At 34.7% G+C, this 24,170-nt stretch overlaps 1 protein-coding gene across 4 annotated transcripts in view; it reads left to right on the forward strand.

Moving 5' to 3' along the window:
• The window catches only part of LOC123711441 (protein GDAP2 homolog), an 82,776-nt gene that overhangs the window by 38,865 nt on the left and 19,741 nt on the right, over positions 1 to 24,170 (forward strand). For all 4 annotated transcript variants that reach the window (XM_045664036.1, XM_045664037.1, XM_045664038.1 and 1 more), the window contains 2 exons: positions 744 to 980; positions 9,349 to 9,493. In XM_045664036.1, coding sequence (XP_045519992.1) covers positions 744 to 980; positions 9,349 to 9,493 — 382 coding nt within the window. The remainder of the gene's footprint in view (positions 1 to 743; positions 981 to 9,348; positions 9,494 to 24,170) is intronic.

Genomic DNA, 24,170 nt, shown 5'->3' on the forward strand with positions numbered 1-24,170 from the left:
ATGTCGATCTGTATAACGAAAATCTCATTTCTATTCAAAAAGTCTCGTTTTACAATTTATTGGTTATGTGTCAGATTATTGTTAACATTTTCGCTTTTTATTGTTTATTAATATATACATATATATGAAACTTAACTAAGGAGCGTTCAAGTATTACGTCGCCCATTTTTTGGAGATGCTTGACCCCCCCCCCCCCCCCATGAAACGCGCCGTAACGTTTCAGTTTCCAATAGTAAAACGCTTCGTGACCGACTCCAATGACTCTTTAAACCTAAAACTTACCATTATGTGGTGTAAAGACGGAAATAATATTAAGTATAACGCGTAATTCAATCCCCGCCCCGCATCGTAACGCTTTACGGGAGGAACCCCCCCCCCCCCCCAAATTCGTTACGTAATACTTGAAAGCTCCCTAACTTTAGTTTACATAACTCACGCAAATGATAATTTAACAAAATTTATTGATGCAGCCCTGTGTTACAGTGTGAAAAATATTGTACTATTGAGATTTGGATGGCTTTAAAAGCGTTATTGAGTAAATATCACTTAAATTATAATAAAACTTATTAATTTTCAAATGTCAGTCACGTGACACGAAATTTCTGAATGACAATTGACGTAGCGCGTCAATTGTCATTCGACGTCAAGTTGACGTTTGTTTACGTGTTTATAAATATTTTTTGGCAGCTTCTTAATTTTTTTTAATTAAAAGTAAAAAAAATATAGATTAATTTTAATTACAGGAACAATAAGACGGTATCTCGAACAGAACCTGGCTCCGCACCTAGTGATCCTAACCAGCAACTGCGGGGCCGAGCTCGCCCCGTTCACAGCCCTCGCGGGGCTGTATTTCCCCAGAAGTGCCCTCGAAGCGGAGGCCGCGAGGTGGGCCGTGCAGCCCGGGGGGGCGGCGGGGGAGCCCATTCATCCCGAGAGGCGGATTCGGATCATACACAACCCGCACTCCCACACCACGCTCGGTGAGTCCTTTCTCAGCCTAGTGATAAAATAAATAATTGTGAGCTTCAAAATAATGCCATTTTTTAAGTATTTTCGGGTCCTTCAAGAAAAGAGGCAACGATTGTAAATAGGCCGGTAACGCACCTGCGATCCTGTTGACAATGTAATTTTTACGAAAACTTAACATTAGAGGAGCCTGCAAATTTTGCCCTTGTTTTGAAAAAAAAAAGGTTTTGTAAGGAACATCCATACATCGCGGTATGAGATTAATTTATATTGAAGAGAAAAAAATTGACGCAGAGAGTTAGCCATAACTCACAATGTTGGTAAGCAAGAAAGGTTGACCTACTTTCTAAAATACTTGATTCATGTAAATAAACAATTAAAAGCAGAAAAGAGGGTACCATTCCCAAAAAGGTCGGCAACACACCCGCTAGCCTGCAGTGTTGCCGGTGCCCATGGCGGTTGTCACTTCATTCAAAATGACAGCCTGTTCATATGACTCTTGTCTCATTAAAACCTCTCATTTTTGTATCCTGATTCGTAATGATCACTTAATAGGCAAGTAGGTTATCGGCCTCTAATGTTAGTTTCCTCGTGTTATCTTTACCATACAAACCACTAGAGCAATACACCAATCGGAAAGTCTTCAACTCACAAGTACTAAAACATGAAGCGGCTTAAACGGTTGGTTAGCATAAAGTTAAAACTATTGCCATAATATTAAAAAAACGATTGGTTAAGTAGTTTTACGTATGGATTTTTATAATATTGTTTAATGATTAATATATATGTTATCTTTGATTATCATAACACGGATCTATAGCGATACGATTTCGGCCTACTTCAATTCGTTATACCTAAATAAATACTATTATTATATATGTCGATTATGAACACTAAACATTACAATTTCGTGTTTTTAATATAGATTTTGTAGTAGAGTTGTAGATATTTTTGGTAGCTGTATCTAGTTCAAATAAAAATTAAAAAAGACGTTTATATATTTATCGATTTTCTGTAGTAATGTAACCCTCACACTGTACGAGCCAAGGCTGAACGTTTTGCTCACTCAGTCTTTCTTAGTTTTCTAATCGTAGCTATTCCCTAAGTAACGCCCCGAGAGTGTTGTATTCGATCGTTACAAAGCGATTTACATTTCAATATTTCGCCTATATTCTGTTGCTGTATGCGATTGGTTAATATATAGTAAAAATATCCTCTATTATTTAAAAAAAACCCCGATGGCCCAGGAACCGTACATTTTGGTCCTTCGAGCCGGATTTGAACCAACATATTCAAAAGTAATTGCCATTACCTAATCATCGCAAACTATCCCAGTAGCTATTGAGATAAAATTTGTTCGATTCCGGGTAAAATAATAAACATTGCTAATCAATAAAATGACGATTTTCAAATACTTTTAAAAGCCATACTAATTAACGAAACGAGTCCATAACGCGTAACTATCACTAATGGTAATTTGTCTAATGCTAATTGAACGATATTTTAGTTCCGTTCCGAATTCCTTTCGTTTGGACCTGTGTAGTGTTGAAATGTTTAAAAACTTGCTATCCGGCATAGGTAAAGGTTTTATTTTATACGGCGACGATTGTGTTAATTGTGGCGCAAACGCATGTCATGATTTTGATGAAGTTTCGGAGTTTACTACTTATTTCTAGATATATGTAACGAGTTGTGATATAAGTTATATTGGAGTTATATGGAGCCTTAGCACTAAGGCGTAAAAAGTTAGGACCTCGGACATTGGCCCTAGCGATTATAAACAAAAATAAAAATTCTTTTGGACAAACATTTATATATATAAATGTTATTTACTGACATGAACTGTAATTTTTTTCACATTTTCGTGACTATACTAATAATGTTCGATATACTACTAATATCAATAATATTCAAAAAAACTTGTGTTCGTATTTAACTTTCGGTTCAGATTACATTCGCACGGATTACAAATTTAGTGGTTTTTTTTTAACCCTTAAATCCTCAGTTTTGTATCGCGCAGCCCGGACATACGACCAATATTTAAGCCTAAACTTGTGTGAGCTGTAATATGGTTAAAAGGAGTATTAAGAATATTCACACTAACATACACATACACACCTTCACGTACATTCACTTTTACACTTATCACACAAAACAGCCAAATTAGGTATCTCTTAGTTAAATGTATTAAATAATATTTTCCCTTTTGTAAATTTTGAACCTTTTTATGGCTAAATATTATGTATTCCATATTTTTAGTGGAATTGTTTGTTAGCTGTAGGATTACTAAATAAATACATAACATTTATATAATTTTGTATGAAAATAACAATGAACCTAAATAAATCCACGTATTAGTTACAGTCAATCAGGTTCGACCTGGTTTTATGTTATTACTAGCGGACCCGACAAACGTTATCCTGTCTTTACTATGAATATTGATTATCAATATAATAACTCCGATCGAAGCATTTGTTCTAAACGATATTCATTTCTCTTACTTCCTCTGACAATATTTGCTGCACGCATTCTGGCAATGTTATGTCAAAAGCTATAAGGTTACATGAAAAAAGTTTGAATAGTAAAAGCGCTATGCACTGAAAAAGAATTTGCTATAGTTACAAAACTCATGATTACTTAATACGGTGGTTAAGTATTCTTAAATTTTCCAAATTTCGGCGCAATTTTCTTATTTTTTTCTTCCATAAGAACCTTCTCCTGGCAATAACAAACACAACCAAAAAATAATTAGCGAAATCGGTCCAGCAGTTCATGCCGTGACCAAGGGAAAAAGGGATTCATTTTTATGTGTCGCAGATTCAACGCGATTAATAATTGCGAAATTGGTGTTACTACCGTCGTCCGACATTGTAACACAGTTAGTGCGCACGTCCGGCGCAGGCGACGTTCGAAACTCAAGTGACTAAAGAATTCACTAACTGCCACGAAACAGTCGCGCCACTGACATTTGGTGATCACACAGACTAGGTATTTTCAATTGTCAACGTTGACAGTCTACCTTACCATACCACACCGCATTCTACGACTAACTTCAGAGTAGCGGGAATTTTAAAATATTCATTCTCCGACATATATATATTCATTCTCCGACACATATATATTCATTCTCCGACACATATATATTCATTCTCCGACACATATATATTCATTCTCCGACACATATATATTATATTATATATATATAGATGTAGGGAACGCCCATAAAGCGTTAAAGAGTAATTTCTAAATAACATTTCTATATACTTACTATATAGTTAGATTATCATCAAATAAAAGTTATAAGCAAAACAAGTGTTTCCTATTGACATGGTTAGGGACTTCACACACACACACACACTCACAACGCACACAAGCAGATATATGATTTATATTAATGTTTTCCGGAAAATGTCTGACACATCACTAGCCCTAGTTATCGAAGATAAGCCAATATCGATAAATAGTTATTGACGCATTCAGTGTTATCGCACGACACAGTCAATACAAATATAACAAAAGAATTCATTTTATAAAGTGCAATTATGGATATCCAACCCGCTGTACATATGGAGCTGAAACCGCGTATCCGACGTAAGTTTTCTTTAACTATAAATTACCCATAACCTAGGGTCTAATGCTTAAGGTAAAATCAATTAATAGTACATAGTCTACGGGAGTCCTGAACTAGCCAATTTAATTTTATTCTCAAACAATACACCTGTTACAAGGACAATCAGATACTTGTGAAAATACTTTATAGAACTGATATACATGTGTGGAAATAACCTAACTAACTACATGCAACTTTCGCGATGGGCCTCTTTGTATTGAAGAAGTATATACATTGTAAATACATAATTATGTAGTTATAAAGAAAATATAAATATGAGCAAATAAATTTCTCTAAAACGACATAAACCGAAACTCTTTCTCCAACGAAAGAGAATCCTTTTAACTTTGATAGACTTACGTTATCTTTTTTGATATGTATATATGTAACATATTTAAGATTTCATATTTGAGTATGACTTAAACACCCGTGCTAAGTTGCGTGACCAAACATTCTCTCGAGTAGGTCACACATCCTAGATTTAAGATTTCCAATAACGCATACGTGCGTTCAACCTATAGCGAAGATCATTGACCAGTGTTACCTAACAGGCTTTAAGGATCCATTAGCGACTAGATAGATTTTGAGTCTTTGTATATGCAGACTCAACATATGCAACGCTTCAAAGAACCAAGAACACTTCAAAGACGCGCTTCATTGTCTAACGTCATCGTACTGATTGTAGATGTCGCTTTATTCAGCTTCGTAAATAATTGTTGAGCAGTGTTGGCCTAGTGGCTTCAGCGCCCCTGGGTTGAATGCCTAGTGCGACCCCCGGGGGACTCAATGCGGTGCCAGACGTCATTCATTCAGAATGAATGTGTCCGGCATAGCAGGCGATATGGAGGGCTCAGGAGGAAATTTTAGTGGGTCTGGTTTCTCCCCTCTGATTAGCAGAGGGATAAGGGTTAACCATCCCCACAGTCCCCGCGATAGCGACTGCATGCGCTCGCGGGCCTGCAGTTGAGCATTTTTACCTGCTTCATAAAAAATAAAAAAAGTGGCTTCAGCGTGCGACTCTCCTCTCTGAGGTCTTTGTACTTTGGTCCAATGGATTTTCTTTCTATGTGCGCATTTGACATTAGCTCGAACGGTGAAGGAAAACATCGTGAGGAAACCGGCTTGCCTTAGACCCAAAAAGTCGACGGTGTGTGTCAGGCACGGAAGGCTGATCACCTTCTTGCCTATTCAATTCACAAACAATCATGAAACATATACAGAAATCTGAGGCCCAGACCTAAAAAAGGTTGTAGCGCTATTGATTTATTTTATTTTATAAATAATTGTTTAAGGCAATCTTATTCCTAAGCAAATACCATCTTTTTCTTTATTGTCATAATTAGGTATAGGATACAAACATTTTTTTTTGTTGTTGTATTTATGTATTTGGCTTTTTTATATAATACCACACATAGACACATTACCCGTGCTCCCAAGTTCGTTGCCGGTGTTTTAAAATTGGTATGCTCTTTTCTTGACGGATCCTATGTCGAATTGACTACATGTTCAAAACATTTGTGCCTATGTAACAAACGTCATTTTTTTTAAATAAAACAAAATGTATATAAAAATTGTCTACATTTCTCAAGGTTCTATCTATCAACAAATATAGTAAAATATTTTCAATTTGTCTAACATCATACATAGTACTATATCTACGTTATAAGTTTCAAACTCTTTTATCTAAAAAGTATGACAATTTAGGGAAATATAAATGTTAGAAAAAAATACAATTAAAATAAAATAAAAATGATTACCAGCAAAACTGGATTAGGTACGAGATAGACACGTAACAATATTTTCTTCAAATTGGTCAACCAAATGTATCCAACTTAATATAAGTAATATTTAATTAATGGAATTTGGATCAAAATAGTTCTTTTTGGTAACGGGTACCAAAGTTGAGGAAATGATTTTTATACAAAAAAAATATTTTATCATTTTCCTGGCTAAATGTTTTCGTAGTATTATCTCGATTTGTTTACAAATTTAGATAACAATGAAAATTTTGGTAGATGAAGTGTCATGTTTAACCCAGTTGACATATTATAATGAAATATTTGTTGAAATAAAAATAATGTAAGACTGTGTAGTGTTTTGTTTGGATTTTTTTGTGAAAACAATTGTAGTTATGATTAATGAAGGATTTGAATCTGACCGTAAGTTTACTGTAAAATTTATTTCCCTTTAGAATATTCCAATTAACGTCCATCTTAGTCCCGTCAACCGTAAAACTACGATAACAAAAAATCACGAAACAGATACTAGAAAACACTACTACATCTGTACTACAGTATAACGTTAGGCCCGCACCGTGTTATAGGAAATCGCGTTGTAGGACTATTCTCGAACACAGATTTTTGAACAATTCTAGAACCGTTAACGAGACTGAGTTTAATGATTAGTTCAATTTTATAAGAACTCCATAGAAACAGGTGCAAAGGTACGCCAAACTAATTATGGAATTGACAAATCGTTATAAGTTTGACACTACATAAATATAACTTGACAATCTCCGAGTATTGTATGGTGGAAATACCCCTTTATATTGGGTATGGAAGTCGTTTTATACAGAGAATTACTGAATAATTGTCGGCCTTATTTCGATTTTTTGGCGTGTTGGTCCCACAGTAACCTATTGATATGATAGGTATTAGTCATTTATTGTTAATTTTTTATTATTATAATTAATCATATGTGGTAAAGAGATTGATTACAGTACATGTAATTACAATTTTGTAGAAAAAATGGTGATTGCGAAGTTTTGTGCAATTTCTTCTCCTTCTATTCTACTCGTCTGCTTCTCAAACAAACCCTGATTTTAAAAGTGGCGGTAAATGCAAATTTCAATAATTTTTTACAATAAATAATATGTTGCTATGAATGTGACGACCGTGTTGTGCACACATCAAACACGCCCTACATTTTTAATACAAAATATTTTGGTAAGTATAGAGGTGTATCAAAAAGATTCGAGCTTAAATAAAAGAGGTAATCATGCGCTGTGATCTTCACAATTTGTAAACATTTACGAATCAACTTGGACACATTGTTTGTGTTAGTCGTTCAATATAACCGCTGTTTAGTTCAGTGAACTCGTTGGCCTATAATAGGGAAATTCAAAATTGTATGATAGTGTTATTCAAAATATCAATGTTATCAATAAAAGCCTCTAAACATTTTAAGTATATAAATTTTTTTGATAAACTGAATTCATCGTTAAGTGGGGTTAAAACAAATCTCGATATTTCAACAACTGCGTCACCAATTGATAGATAAGATGGCGGATGTAGTGTGGTGTTATTTCGTAAATTAAGATCACTGACCATTTTCAAATGAACGGTTGTGTGAACGCTTCCTGGGTAAAGGCGTTTTAAATTCCTATTGTCAAATAAGATGGGGGATGTTTGTGTTATTTTTTCAAATAAAATGTTAAATGGTAGGCGAACCGAACCGCTACACTTATAAAACTAAGGATATCCGCGCGAGTAAATGTACAGCTCGTACAGTCTGAACGTAAATGTAAAAGTATTACAGAAGTTATACGGATTTTACCTGTAAAAGGAGAGGGGTTTCAGAGATGTTAAAAAGGGTTTTAATTTCTCCCAAATATGTGTTGGGAATGTGGACCCTTTGTTTTATTAACCGAAAAGGAAATTGCGTTTTCTACATTCCCGGATCGTCTAAAGCTACGGGAATAAATGGGACTCAGGTTCTTAGAAATCCCGAGAACATCACACATTCTCCGGATGTTATTAGTGTTTATTATTATTGTGTCGCCTATATAAATAATCACTATTATATAACTACTACTATAGACTTTAAAATAGTCGTCCATTTGTAGAAGTAATATTGGCAAATCGAATAGACCTTTAGAATTGAAGTTGTAAATTTACGAGCTCTGTGATATATAATGACAATGGCAGGTGACACCAGCGCCATTGCTCCGGCATATTGTTAAAATTATCAGACCTTAGAATGTCACAATTCTAAAAAAACAAAAAAACATTTAAAGTTGTAAATTTATTGCTTATAGCGCCATCTATGATCATATTAGAAAGTATGTTTATCAAAATAAATCCTGTCGCGATGGTATCGCATATATATATGTTTTTTTTATTTACTCTTCGATACACATGTAAGTGTCTAAACACAGCTATAATACCTAGATTAAGCCTTGCAGTAAATTAATCTTAACATTGACAATTTAAAGTTAAACATAAATAAAAATCGCTGCAATGCGACACTCCTATCACGAGATAATATTGTGTGCTATAAAGATAATTTTTACATCATATTATTGTACTTTAAGATTTGTTTATGGACTGGTTCCGGGGTCTATAATGTAGAATTACACTACTTCTGAAAATGCCTCTTCAATAATGAAGTAATTATTACTATCGGCAGTTATTCATTCGAATGTTTCGTAGCGAAGACATTTTGCATATACATTTTTCTTATAGGGTTTTTTGTTGATGTTGATAAGTTCTATGGAGATATATATGCTGGGATAGAGAGTGCTTATCATAATATTATTTATCTAAAATATATATGTCATGGCGTTGAAAGATATAATCATCATAACGTGTCCTTTATCCATATTATCTTTATATATAATTATAAATAATTACTATAATTTTTTTTCACAACTACTTATTATGTAGATATACTCATACATACTCATTTTCATAAGCCAACCAAGGAATTCTACCCAATTCGATTATGTTATATTGAATCAATTGTTGCGAAAATAAAGTAAAATTCCTTTACAGCGGATGACGAAACGACATGCGACGAAGACATGGCAGCGGAAGCGGCGGCAGCGTTTGCAAGAGCGTGCTCGCCGGACACGCAGAGGCTGTTGCCCTCTCCAGTGAACTCCGCGCAACCGAGACGACACGTGCATGATGCTGACCAGTGAGTATTAATCGCCTTTATGTTAACATGATAGATTACAATGATTTACTGCGTTTTACTAGAAATGTATAATAAGTATCTGTAAACATATAGCCTTCTTCAAGTCAGACTAAAGGTCGATATTACAGCACGATTCAGGTCGATATACCTTCTATACCGTGGTTTTCAACTCTGACGCTTGGTAAAGCTATCATTTCGACCCTTATTCGTATGAGACTGGGCCATGCACTCCCTTGCATTTGGCAAGGCTTAACCTTTTACCTAACGATATATGTCACTGTGGCAATGACGTTGGTGATTCTTAATCATATATTCTTTGCCTGTCCTCAACATGACCGTTCCGCTTTTATTTCCTCGCTTTTGTCCATTAAAATTCCTTTTCCTTCTTCAATGTCTATCCTTCTATCTAATATAATTAATGATGTATATAGAATTTTAGCCAGTTTCATTTTTCATAACAATATAAAATTATAATCATTTATGTACTTATTATATACCTAATTTACCTGATCCTTTTCCAAATTCCGATCCAATTTCCAAACCAATAAAATAAATCTAATAACACACTTCCTAACTTGTGTACATGGCTGACGCACAAACCGTGCAGGCCAAGAAAGGGAAAAAAAAGAGTATCTGCAAAACATGCACAAGTGTGTTTTTCCAAAGCGAATTTGAGTATTTTTTCTATACTGTCTACTTAAAAGAAGAATGAGGAATATTTAGGTGTAGGATCAGCCCATATAGTCATAATAAAGACTGTGGCAGTTGACCTGTTTTCGCCTATCGTGAGGCATTTTCGACTGGTGTATGCATAGACTTTCATGAAACACTAGTCTGAAAATTTATACTAACATATTGATGGATTATTAATCTGATCAAATAATAATAATATCTTACGGGCTACGGTAGAATCGTAATGTTAGGTCATAAATATCATCAGAAAGCAATTGTAACGTTTGTCACGGTATTTAGGCTCCTTTGGTAGAATACTAACCTGGGGCTCTTAAGGAAGAACTTGAGAGAAAAACAAATTTTTAAGAATTTACACGCAACACTCAAAACGAATTATTGAACTTGAATTTTATACCTTAAAATAGAAGTGTTTTGCGAATTCCTCACATCTTCCGATCAGTTGGATCACTTATGCTGTCAGACGAAATGATGGACGGATCCTGTTTACGTAAGTGCCGTGTGCACGTTGGAAAACACTCTGTGGACTTCAATATCGCCAACTGAGTGAGAAAAGGACGTTCGTTGTATGAATTTTAGTTAGATAGTTAATCTATCTATATATGGCAAAGGATAGCCTTTGAGATGTGGTGCTGGAGGCAATTGCTAAGAACACCGTGGACTGCGAAGTTCCAATACATCGATCCGACTAGCCTGTCTACCATATGCCGACAGTGAATGATATCATTTTTCCGCCATACGCGGAGCAGATAAGAACTTCGAGAAACTGATCGTGGTTCGTAACATATAAGGCAAAATATCACGTGGTGGTTCACCAACTAGATGGACCGATCAAGTGTGGAACACGTCTGCACGTAAGCTGAACCAGTTACAAACATACAGACATTGTAATGCCTTAAAATGTACCATTTTCTTTTTAAAAAAAATGTGATTTTTCTTTCTTTTGACCCTCGAAACTGTACACTGTATTAAGAGACGCGCTGCACAAAAATCGCTGCTGAAAATAGATTCTCTGCTCCAGATTTGCTGACCAAGACGCTCAGACATGAGCTACCGGTAGAAGAGAGTTGGTTAATTAATTTGGTCTGAATAGCGGCAAGTACTAATGTGTTGTTTAAGAAGACGTTTTGTACAGTCCCTTTAAGGCCGGCAACGCACCCACTAAAAATGGGTGTCTATGGGCTGCGATGACTACCATTTATGGGCGTCTCGCATGCTCGTTTTCCGATTATATATAAAAAAATCTTTTGAGGAGTGAGACGCTAGAATCAAGACTTCTGTATGTCAAAAATGTATTTTATTTTGACTTACGGATCCATGATTAGCGGTAGGACTCGACTGGGAATCTTTCCCTATTCCGGCAAAAGACAGCCGGGAAGCGAGTCAGTAGTTTTACACTGATTACAAACAACATTTTTTTTTTGTTATAACAGCGCCATCTATCGGAGTTAAGAGCGCTTTATATTTATGAAAGTTAAACTGCTACCAGATTGTTAAAAAATTATACAGAGATTTCAAAGATTATAGAATTTATCGGTCATTGTGTATTCCGAGAATTCAATGTTTGCACAAATGCGAATGATTTAGGTCAAAAATAATTTGATTGCTTATGAGTGAAGCTTCTTTGAAAATGTCTTAATTAATTCTAGGTACAACCTTGTTTTGTTTTTATTACAAATACAGCTAAATAATATTATCCAGCATAACCTTTAGGTATTTATTTATACCAATTTTATTCCATAAACAAAAAAAAAATAGTTGTTGTGGTTGCTGCTTGGGTAATGAACTTCTGAAAGATTTTTCCTTTCACGTTTAAATCACTGTTTGCAACTGATTTTAAATGGGGGTATCACTGACAACTGATATATCTATATATAAACATATTTATTTTATTTATTTATTTATTTACACTTCGTTACACTACAAAATAAAAATAAAAATTAACATAATTAAATCAAAAGGAGGGCAACTGGCGGCCTTATCGCTTACGAGCGATCTCTTCCAGGCAACCACTGTGAGTAAAGAAAAAAAATGCATTAAATAAGATAGGCAAGTAGTGCAAAATACATGTAATAACACAGTTATTAAAACAAAAACTAAACAGGAATAAAATATTAAAGATACATTAAAAAGTAAAAATACACATAAATCACGATAATTTAAGATAAGTCTCACGTCAGTTAGTAGTTAGTAAGAAAGTTAGGGATACGATGTGGACAGGTAATGTTTGTACAGAAGAAATTTAAAGGAAGATAAAGAAGGAGCTAAGAGAATAGGGACGGGAAGTGAATTCCATAGCCTAACTGCGGAGACCTTAAAGGAATCGCATAGTTATATTGATTGATTAAAATCAGTCTATTCTAACATGATTTAAAACCGTACAGTGTTTTTTGATCGCATTTCAGGCCATGTACAATATATATATATACATAACTAAATAATCTCGACAGGCATCTAGAATAAATATTTAATTTACTTTTGGTATGTACGTATAAATAGTATAGATAATGAGTTGTTCGGAATTATACCATCTGAGATTCATCATCGACAACAAGGACAGAATATTACCACCTGTATCACCCCGACCTCCGTCGTCCCATCACAACGTTTTTAAGGCATTTGCCGGGCTCCACTGCCATTAGGAACGTATCTATCGAGGTACCTAACCAATACCACTTTGGTACAAAAAAAGAGTGTATCGAATCTTAAAAGGCCGGCAACGTACTCGCGAGGCCTCTGGCATTAAGAGTGTCCATGGTGGTATCACTTAACATTAGATGAGCCTCCTGCCAGTTTCTTGTTCTATTACAAATGTGTATTAGGAACGTTTCTACTAAATTCTCATTCACAATAAATAAATTTGTCTAACCGTACAGTTTATTTTTAACACGTTTTGCTGGGAATGAAAATGCGTAAATCTTTCACTAAGATTTCATATATTTTTCCAATGATTTGTGACCTTTATTTGATTACGATATATAGGGCAGGGTTATGTTCACAGATCTGTCGTATTGAAACTTTATCCTCTTGTTTAAGCCTTCCAGTTATAGGCTTAGTATTAGGCTTCTATGGTCTAGACTTTAGACCAGTGTTACCAACCATTTATATGACCCCCATTTACCTCACCTAAGCCTTTCTAAAATTAACTCATAAACAATTTCAAAACATACACAATTTTTAATATAAAAACTTGAATTATTCACTTATGAAAGAAATTTTTAGAAAGAAAATACTATGAAATTGTTTTCTTTGATTTTCTTATTTGGTGATTAGGTGAACAGTAATTTACCGGATTGAAGCTATGGATAATAAACTTATAATTATTTTACATAATTTTGGATTTTTGCCCGACGTTTCGCGTGCTATACAGCGTGCGTGGTCTAGTAAGTGTTTTCTTTAAATGTGTAAAAGCTATGTTAATAAAAGACAATACTATCAACAGTAATTATTAACTTTTTTACAAATAGTACCCACACAGTCTATGCTTGAAAACGAAATGCATTTTAGAGGATTCCAAAAAAAAATGATACGTTTATGTACTATTATTTTTGAGAGCTTTGCTTTTAGGGGGGGGGGGTTCATGCCGCAACCTTTCACATTGATTGATTGATGGATTTGGACGTTCGTCATTGACTTCTCTCGTATTTCCAGTGACGTAGCGTCAACCTCTTTAGGTCTGCGCCTCAGATTTCTGTATCATGGTCATTTGTCAATCGAATAGGCAATAGTGCCTGACACACGCCGTCGACTTTCTGGCTCTAAGGCACGGTTTCCACACAATGTTTTTCTTCACCGTTACACCATTGTGCACAGCCGGGAATCGAACTTACGGCTTCAGACTGGCACGCTGAAGCCGTCAACCAACACTTTTCACTCAACATACCTGAAACTTTTGCATAAATAGTTATAAATGATAGTAAATAATCGTAATACATGAGATTATTTATACTGTATACATCCGTTCTACGCAATAATTTAAATTTAACCTTGAACTATAATCGTTTTATTAATACACCGAATAAACATATTTGCTTTGGTTTGTGACTAATATAGAACTGTTTGTACGTTAACTGTTTATATTTCTGATTAATATATGGGTCAGCGTAATTGCCTTTATATTTAAAGCCGACAGAGCACTACTGGCATAAAAATTAAGCGATTTTCCCTTTAATATATGTAAAATTTCTGTATAATTCTTAAAGCTTTACGAATTTAACGAAGCTTTAATATTTGTTGAACCATAAGCATAAAATAAAAAATCAATGGCGCTACAACCTTCTTTAGGTCTGGGCCTCAGATTTCTGTATCTGTTTCATGATCGTTTGTTAATCGAATTGGTAAGTAGGTGATCAGCCTTCTGTGCCTGACACACGCCGTCGACTTTTTGAGTCTAAGTCAAGCCGGTTTCCTCACGATGTTTTCCTTCACCGTTCCAGCTAATGTTAAATGCGCACATAAAAAATAGTCAATTGGTGCACAGCCGGGAATTGAACCTACGACCTCAGGGATGAGAGCCGCACGCTGAAGCGACTAGTCCAACACTGCTCCTAACCATAATCATACTTTCAATAAAAACGAAAATATAATATAATCTATATTTTGTTGTTTATGATAAATGAGCAATGCGGTCACTGAGGCATCGTGTGCAATCTCTGCGAAGCACTTTGTGTAGCAGTTTTTTTTTAAATAGAATATTGAAGGACGCTTAAAATAATCTCATTACGCCTCAACTGAAAACGCGTGGGTTGAGAATCCGGAAATAATTGAGGCACTTACGAATACTACTATTAAAAGCAAATTTTATATATGAATGAATGAATCATTAATCTAATATTGAGCCCAAAACTATTATCGACACTAATATATACACTCGTGCACAGATTATTACCAATATAAGGAAATCACAGAGTATATTACACTACCATCAGTAAAAACGGAAAATCAATGATAACATTATGTAAATAGGAGAAAAATCATTTTCTTTTGAAATTTTTCCTTAGTTTTGTGGTCGTTCAAGGAAACGACGTGTTTTCTAAAACTATGTTAAGCCATTTACTAAGGCAGTCTACATTACATTCCACACACACAGTACAGTCCACATTGATATATAATGATATATAATGTGATACTGCTATACACTATATAATTCATAAAAATTCATTGACAGGTGCTAAAATTAGTTTTAACTTTAGTTTACTTTTTAAAATACCTGCCTTGATGAATTTTCGATTAAGAGGTTTTAATAAATGTATTTAAGTAATATTCAAAGAAACGTATGTGTACATTTACATTGTATAACACTCAAATGCGATTCATAGAAACCCAATTTTAACACTTTAATGTATTACTAATGAAGATATTGCATGTTAAGGTATATAAATCTGTATTGTTAGATTTAGAACTTGTCGATTAAATTGAAACGTTTGAAGAAACGTCTGTTGACTGCATAAAAAGTTCGGAAGGTTCATTTATATTTTGTGTTACGTGGACTCCTCCTCAAATAAACGCTCACGTGAGAAAAATCTATGAAGCACTATTGGTAACTTCGTTATAAATGGTTCGTAAAAATAACTATTTAACACAACAAATAATTGCAATTTGGCCATATGTTCAAGTTGCAATTATTTGTTGTGTTAAATAGTAATTTTTTTCCTTTGTGATATATTTCGTGATATAAGCAAACAAACTTTTCAGTTAAATTATTTTAGATACCTGTCATACGGAGTCCATATTCCATTTATTTTCCCCGATTGCAAAACTCAAAAGAAAGACGTTTACCACTTAACATATCATAGGTAAGCCCCATTTATTCCTTGAAGTTTTTACCCATATTTACAAAAGATACACACACTTAAAATTTTATACAAACATTTTTTTTTTCAAGGACCTCTTATAGAGTATAGGCTTCCTCCAACTGGCTGCATCTCTCTATATTCCCTCTTCCCCACCAACTTCTCTAAGCTCGTCAGCCTACCGTGCATCTCTCTCTCTCTCTTATCGATCCTTTTGTCCATCTGCCATGCGAGCGGTGTGGCCCGTCCATTTCCACTTAATTTTAATGCAATGCATCAATATATATTTTTCTTTTTTTTATCTTCATATCATAGGGTTGCCTGGAAGAAATCGCTTGTTAGCGATAAGGTCGCCTGTAGCCTAATAACTTATGTAACTTAATGTGTTGAAAAGATGCCTAGAGGTATTGTAATAATGAGGTTTTATTATAACATCTATACCTCTTTAAAGGTGTTTTCGAAGTCAATTTTTCCTATCCCCTAGTATGTAATATTGGTCAATGCGGTTCCCACAACGATTTTCTTCGTATGTGGAAGATAAATTACTGTACCAGCAATTTACTGATGATAATTTAAAACCCGCCAACAGGGTATTGTATTCATGAACCGTATAAACACTTAATTATACATACATGTAACACTATAATTTACATACCAAGATAAACTGTACAAATACAGTAATATATAATATATTTTTCTTAGGTTTTTTCTCGATTCGTATCTGTTATCTGTAATCGAGTAATACATTCAAAACCTTCAAAGGCTGACAACGGATGTAATTTTTAAAATTAATTTCTATAACATTTGTTTAGGAATGCCAGTCCTCTGTTTCTATCAAATTTCCTAAACATTTATTTGTCGGAATCTTGAAGCTATTTTCACATAATTAACCTTGGCTGTTTAACTTCTTTGGTTACAGTATTAATCATACTTAATTGATGTTGACAAGGACTTAAATTGTAATCCTATACATGAGCATTATTTTATCAAACGCTTTTTTTTACGTAAGTAATATTTAACATTTATATGGAGACAGAAAAAAATAATTTTGAATTTTTTCCTTTATTTTTTGAAGGAGTTTGAAGCTCGATCAACCGATTTTTATAATCAAAAGCTAATTTTCGAATTCCTCTTAATTAAATCTATTTTAAAATTCTGCCGTAGACTGCATTAAGATTATTAATTAGTTTTGACGATTAACTACAGTAAAATATTACTTTTACGTATATAATTCCTGTAAGTCACCAATGAGGCAAAGTGCAGACATTTATATTTTTTCTTTAAGCAAATTCTTATAGCCTTTTGTGGCTGACACACTTATATTAGGGGTCTTAACGAAAGACGAATGGGTTTGTACGCGTCGGAAGGACGTGATGCTGTCCACTGCTATTGAATTTGGATTATGTTTTTTACATTATAAATCATATATTTTCAAATATACAATTAATCACAATGTTTTCAAGTATTATTGACCTTTTCTTTAATTGCTATAGCCGCTAGTCCACCCTCCTCCTAGACCTCAACGTTGAGAAGCGCTACAAGCTACCTAAAATCACTAATCTAAAATCAAGTCATTACTTGTCAAGGTGTACTACGGTGTGGTCAGCCACGCCCAATTTTTTTAAATATATACTTTATTCTCGTAATCCCATTTCTCTCATATCTTTTCTTTGCCGAGCACTTCACGTGACAGTGACGTTTCACGTCATCCTACATTGTGACGTTAATTATCTCTTGTCAATGTTTGCTTTTGCGCCAATGTTTGAACTGGCTTCCGTAAATAGGTAACGAAACTTGTTTATGATCTACATTCCGTTTGACATTTGTTGATACATATTGTCATAATTGGGTTATGTCGAGTTTCATTTGGCTTGTTTCTTTGTGTTCTCATTTTGCATTTTTGATCAACAATTTTGACGTAAATCACAAAATCTTTGTTATTTTTACGGTTAAATATATTTTTTTAATGCTAGATTTGTATCCAAAGTAGCGGGCTATATATTTATTAATCAAGCGCCGTGTGAAACTTTAATAGTATGAAATATTCTTATTCGAAAATGAAGGGTTTCCACATTATTGATAATTAATCCACATATACGTGACTAAAAATTATTATTTTCTGTATTTTGTTATTCACAAAACGGTTAAAAACTTCATGAAGAAATAATTTGAAAATACTATATTATAGTTACGTCTTTAAGTGTATTAAAAATATGCATTAGAACAAAGAAACTTTGTCATGTGAAGTCCAACGAAAAGCAATTTCAGTCGTTTGCGAAGGTTTTTCATAAAAATGCAACCAAGGTCGGCTAGTTTCCGTGTTTAAGTTGTATTAACTATTGTGATGGACGACTGAACTGCCTGTAAAATTTTAAAAAACATTAAAAACATCTTGAAAGTAAACTATGGTAGTATTTAGGTACTAAATTCTACTGTCTTTTTGATGTTTGGTTAAAATGGATTTCCGTGCTGTGAAAGTTTTTTCGTAGATTACATGTCAGTTTATAACACTGTGGAATATTGTTTTATTAACCTATTATCTATGTCGTATTGTTTAGCTGAAGCAGTAGTAGAGTAAATCCCTGATTAAGGAGTCTAGTCACAATGAAAAATTACCATTTCTCCATTACTCCCAACAAGAGTACAAAAGCAAGATTTTGTTTTGATTACATGTTAAGATGAAGCCTGTGCTTAATCACCTATCAAATTATGGTTTCACTGAGTAACGAGAACGTACCAATTCTTAAAAGGCCGGCAACGCACTTGCGATCATCTAGCATTTAGTGTCCAAGGGCGGCGGTATCGCTTAACATCAGGTGAACCTCCTACCAGTTTGCCTTCTGTTCTATAAAAAAGTAACGTATACAAGACCTTATAACCCATTTGCAAATCTTCCACCACGAAGGCGGTCAAGGTTGTGTTAAGTCTTAATTTGACAGCTAACACTTAACGTGCAATTTTCTACCACCAGCGATGCACGAAAATCTTAGTTTCTATCCAACACAAAACAAACATCTATATATATTTAATATTTAAATTCTAACCAGTAGTTCCAGAACTAAAAATTGTTATTATTAATTTTTATTTTTGATTATTGCTATTTTATGTGTTTCTGTGTGTGTGTTTTGTTAGTAATAAATGTTATGTCTATGTCTAGTTCACGAGATTCGTGAATTACACAAATCATCAACTTTATAAAAAATATCAGTGGCGCTTCAACCTTTTTAGTTCTGAATCTGTTTCATAAATGTCAATCTAATAGGCAAATAGGTGAGCCAGCCTACACGCCGTCGATTTTTTGGGTCTAAGACAAGGCGGTTTCCTCACGTTTTCCTTCACCATTCAAGCGTTAGATACGCACATAGACCGAAAGTCCATTGATGTACAGCCGGGGATCGAACCTAGGGATGAGAGTCGCACGCTGAAGCCACTTTTTTTTTGCTGTTTCCTGACGAAGTTTGTATTTTACACCAGCAGGGATTATCTTATCAGACTTAATAAACCCTACCCACTAAAACCTGAGGGATGACGTCATCTCGTCAAAGGGCGAAGGCACATAGCAGCTGAGCCCTATCCTTACCCCCGCCAAACGCGAATGCCACAATACAACCATGTCTCCTCTTACGCACAAATATTCGAAATCCTAACTTAGGGCAGACGTGCGAAAACACGGCGTCGCTGCCCCGGTCGTCGTTTCCTTACTGGCGGAGCATCTGAATCATTTTCACGCTGACGCTCCGCATTCTCTTTCTGACTCATGACGGCCTCACAATAAGCCTTGAAGGCATACCAAGGACCGTCATTGTCAGCCTCCACCATTGTTCATTCTAAAGCCACTAGGCCAACACTGCACTCAACTTTATAATATTATTATAAATAAGTATAAAACCGACTGAGAATGGAGTTCCTAAAGCGTGTGGGAGTAAGTCTGAATGATCTATTTAAAGTCGTGTTTGAGTGAAGACTGCTTCACCAGTGTTTATGTTACGAATGGTTCGGAAAGTCTGCGTTTCGTTACTAGAATTAGCTGCGAATAAATTTCAATGGAACAAGTGTCCAAAAAATTGTTTTGTTTAAACAAGTCTTGCTCTTGAACTCAGATTTCAGAATCTGATTGATTTTTTTTTAACAGCCAAAGAGGTTATTGGCCTTCTATGCCTGATACATGGTGATGTTTACGAGAGTGTCAAATGCGCACATTGTCAATTAGTGCCGTGATTTGAATGCCTCGCTTGCAAGCTGAAGCCACTGGGCCAACACTGCTCTATAAAAAAAAAATTGGAGTAGGGTCCCGAAAAACTAAAAGATTGCATAGTCATTCCTGTTGTGGGAACAATCTTCCGTGGAACAACTAGCGAATTGTGAAAACACTTTGGGGTCTGGGATGACCTCCAACTGTTTAAAAAACGAGGATACTTATTCCTGAAACGTCGGACCTCTAAAATTGGTGTACATATCCCCCCCCCCCCCATAATACAATAAACATTAATTATTGTGATACATATATTTAAAAACCGGGCCGCGATTGCTTTGCTAATAATAATTATTATGGTGGCGTGCATATTTGTCTTACACAATTAAAATGTAGTTTTTTACATATTATATTACCAATCATATGATTATTGTTAATTCTTATGTTATATTATTACTACATTATTCAAGTATTATTATTATTAATACCTGCAGCTGAGTTTCAGCATCGGACGTCGAGGCAAAATACAAAATTCCACCCGTATCACCTCGACGTCCGACGTTCCACGACTGAGCGTTTCTCAAGGCAATTTTTGCCGCGCACCACCGCTATGTGGAACCAGCTGCCCACTGAAGTATTTCCGAACCAATTCGACTTAGGGTCCTTCAAGAAAAGAGCGTAGAAATTCTTAAAAGGCCGGCAACGCACTCGCGAGCCCTCTGGCATTGAGAGTGTCCATGGGCGGCGGTATCACTTAACATCAGGTGAGCCTCCTGCCCGTTTGCCCCCTATTTTATAAAAAAAAAAAAAAAAAAAAAAAAGTATATCGAATTGATATTAATTATATTCTTTCACTAAAGTAATCAATAATACGATTTTGAAGTTTAGTATAAACAAATCTCCAGCTTTGTGGCTATGTGTACTGCGTAGTCTTGAGATCGATACCCGGTGAAAGATTCCCCAAATGTCGTAGTTTGGGGAAAAAAAAAAGTTTGACATAATTCAGCCCGTAGTGTGTTCAATTATTACACCAAAAGATAGATATTTGGCGACGTGTATCTCGTTCGTATATAATTCTCAGGTAAAAATGAAATAACATTTTTGTTATGAGAAATAAAATACTTTAAATATTAAATCTTTTTGTAATAAGGAAGCAGACATTTCGTGGTTTTTATCAATGTTTTGAATTGATTAAATTAATAATATTTTGTACTAGTCAAAGATCGCGTCTTTTTGTATAGATGCATCCCACATGTTGCAAAACATTGGCAGACTTGAACAGAATTAATTTAAATAAATATTTGTTTACCGACACAACTACAAGCAGTCCTTGGTATACTCAAATACAGACTGAAAAGTTTACTTAAACAGCTTAATACTTGGGCGTCAGATGCGTTTTGAGTTTCTCAATCGTCAAACATTTGCAATGTTCCTCTCAATTTATCTTGGCATTTAACGATCCTGGTTTCTTAGAATATTTTCTTTCCAACATAAAAAATCATTAAAATCGGTTTATAAACGACTAAGTCTTTTAAGAATTATGACACCTTTGAAATCCTTTAAATATTCCTGTTAATATCCCTTAGAGAGGACAATTCTTATGTCTTTATCAATATTTTTTTCTATACAAGCAAGTGTATAATGCTGGGCTCCTCGGAGCAAATGTTAATTTAATAACAATATAATCCTATTGATACGAATGACTCGAACGACCTTACCTCAACGTTCAACAACCACTAACACTGTAAAACCTCAAAGATTGTCCGAAAAGTTGGTGTATTTATAATTCAGCCCGTATTAAATTGAAAAACAATACGCGTCAAATCGTCAATCGCTCTGCGCATCCCACTGCGCATTCAGTCTGAATCCGACGCTTGTTGAGTGAGCACGTACATACAGATCGTAAAATCCCCTATGGTGTTGTGAATTGTGTAAACAATTTTTTATTCGATTTCGTAAGTACACGTAAAATTGGTAATGTTTTGAAATCAGCGCGTAAAATTTCTTTCATTTGTTGTTTGAGAGGAAAATTGAATATTTTTGAAAGATGGCCAGCGCCTGAATTTGTACATAAATATAAATGTTATTAAATTCGGGTCTTATATAAATTTAATTCAATTATACGCTGGTTTTGTATTGTTTTTATTTTTTATAATAGAGTCTGTTAAACATATACTTAACCCAGTACCCGGCAGGCGTACATTAATACGTATGCCGGGTACACTTCGCAGACATTGGTATTACAAAAATCGTCAACGCTTAAGATTGTAATATTTGTGTTGATTGGCTTCGGCAATTGCGGTTTAAATTAACGTAAACGAGAAGGAAGGAAAGGAACATTAGAAAAATTTACGTAATAAAAAAATATATATATTAAGATATTATTATAAACATAGACTTTACTTACTAATAATTCAATTAAAGTAATTTTATTATATACCTGTTTCGAGGCAGAATATGAAATTCCACCCGTATCACCTAGACGTCCGTCGTTTCGCAACTAAGAGTTTATTAATGCAATTTTTGCCACGCACCACCACTATGTAAGACCAGCTGCCCACTATTACCGAACCAATTCGATTTGGGTCTTTCAAGAAAAGAGCGTAGTAAATCTTAAAGGACCGGCACAGCACTCGCGAGCCCTCTGGGAATTAAGAGTGTTCATGTATCACTTGACATCAGGTGCCCTTCGTTCTATAAAATAAACAGATTTCTTAGCAATTAAGCCGCCTATTATATAGATTTTTTTATCACATCAGTATCAGGTTGTGTTATTTCATTGTATTCACTAGCCCTGAAACATTAGCACAACAGAAATCTGATATGACTTCAGACGAGACGGTTTCATTGTTATGACACAGGCTTTCAGGTCGTAAACCTATAATTGTGTAGTTCTCATTTGATAAATTCATTGGCAATGTGAAGGTACTGTCAGACAAATAGTATGAATAATACATACGGTGCATCGACATTCTTTTGTTTCATTTTTCTTGCTTGCAGTACTTTCTTTCTTAGATGTTTAATGGTTATAAATGTAACCTAAGAATTACTATTCCTTCTGTATTGTCTTGTATGTTATTAACACTAAAATGAAACTGAAATGAGAGAGACAAGGGCTGGCCTTTTCGATATCAAGTAAAAATTGACTATAGAAAGTAACATTAGTATCAAAGACAATTTAATTAATATGTACTTTTACAAAGCAATATTGTATCAATTAGAGCAGTGCCTAGTGCCTTCAGCGTGCATCTGTCATCCTTGAGGTCGTAGGTTCGAGCCCCAGCTATGCACCAATGGACTTTTCTTTCTATGTGCGCATTTGACATTCGCTCGCAAGGTGAAGGAAACCGGCTTACCTTAAGCCCAAAAATTCGACGGCTTCAGGCTCAGAGGGCTGATCACGTACTTACCTAGTAGATTGCCAAATGATAATGAACCTGAGGCCTAAAAGGTTTTATCACCACTGATTTATTTATTTAATTTTTATTACGTAAAAATTTATGTATGTATTAGTCTCCAGTCTTGGCTCCGGCGCCTTAATCCTAAGGTCGCCAATATATATTATATGTGAGCAAAACTAGTGCGTTCGGTAGAGGATTATATCGTGCCGAAACCGATATTTAGACTCAAAAGTCTACGGCTTGTGTCAGGCACATAAGACTGCCGATGAAGAAGGCAAGGATTCTTTGTGATTAACGTATAAAACTTATGATAATAAATAAACACGCAACGATGATTTGATTTTTGCATGAATATATAGTAAAACCTTTATACTCTAAACGCTTAATAGTCCAAAGAAATGCTTTATCCCGTGAGTATTTTCGTTCAGAAATTCAATTATGCTGTATACAATAGACCGTCCGTTTATTTCGTCCCTGGGTATTTTATGTTTTTAATATTCTTTATTTCCTTTTATAGGGTTGAGGTTTTTACTAGCTATTTATTGTGTAACTTCATAAAGTGTCTCTTAAAAGATCTAATGGATGTGAGTATGACGCGAAAC

The sequence above is a fragment of the Pieris brassicae genome, chromosome 6 (assembly GCF_905147105.1).
Source record: "Pieris brassicae chromosome 6, ilPieBrab1.1, whole genome shotgun sequence".
Classification (NCBI taxonomy): Eukaryota; Metazoa; Arthropoda; class Insecta; order Lepidoptera; family Pieridae; genus Pieris; species Pieris brassicae.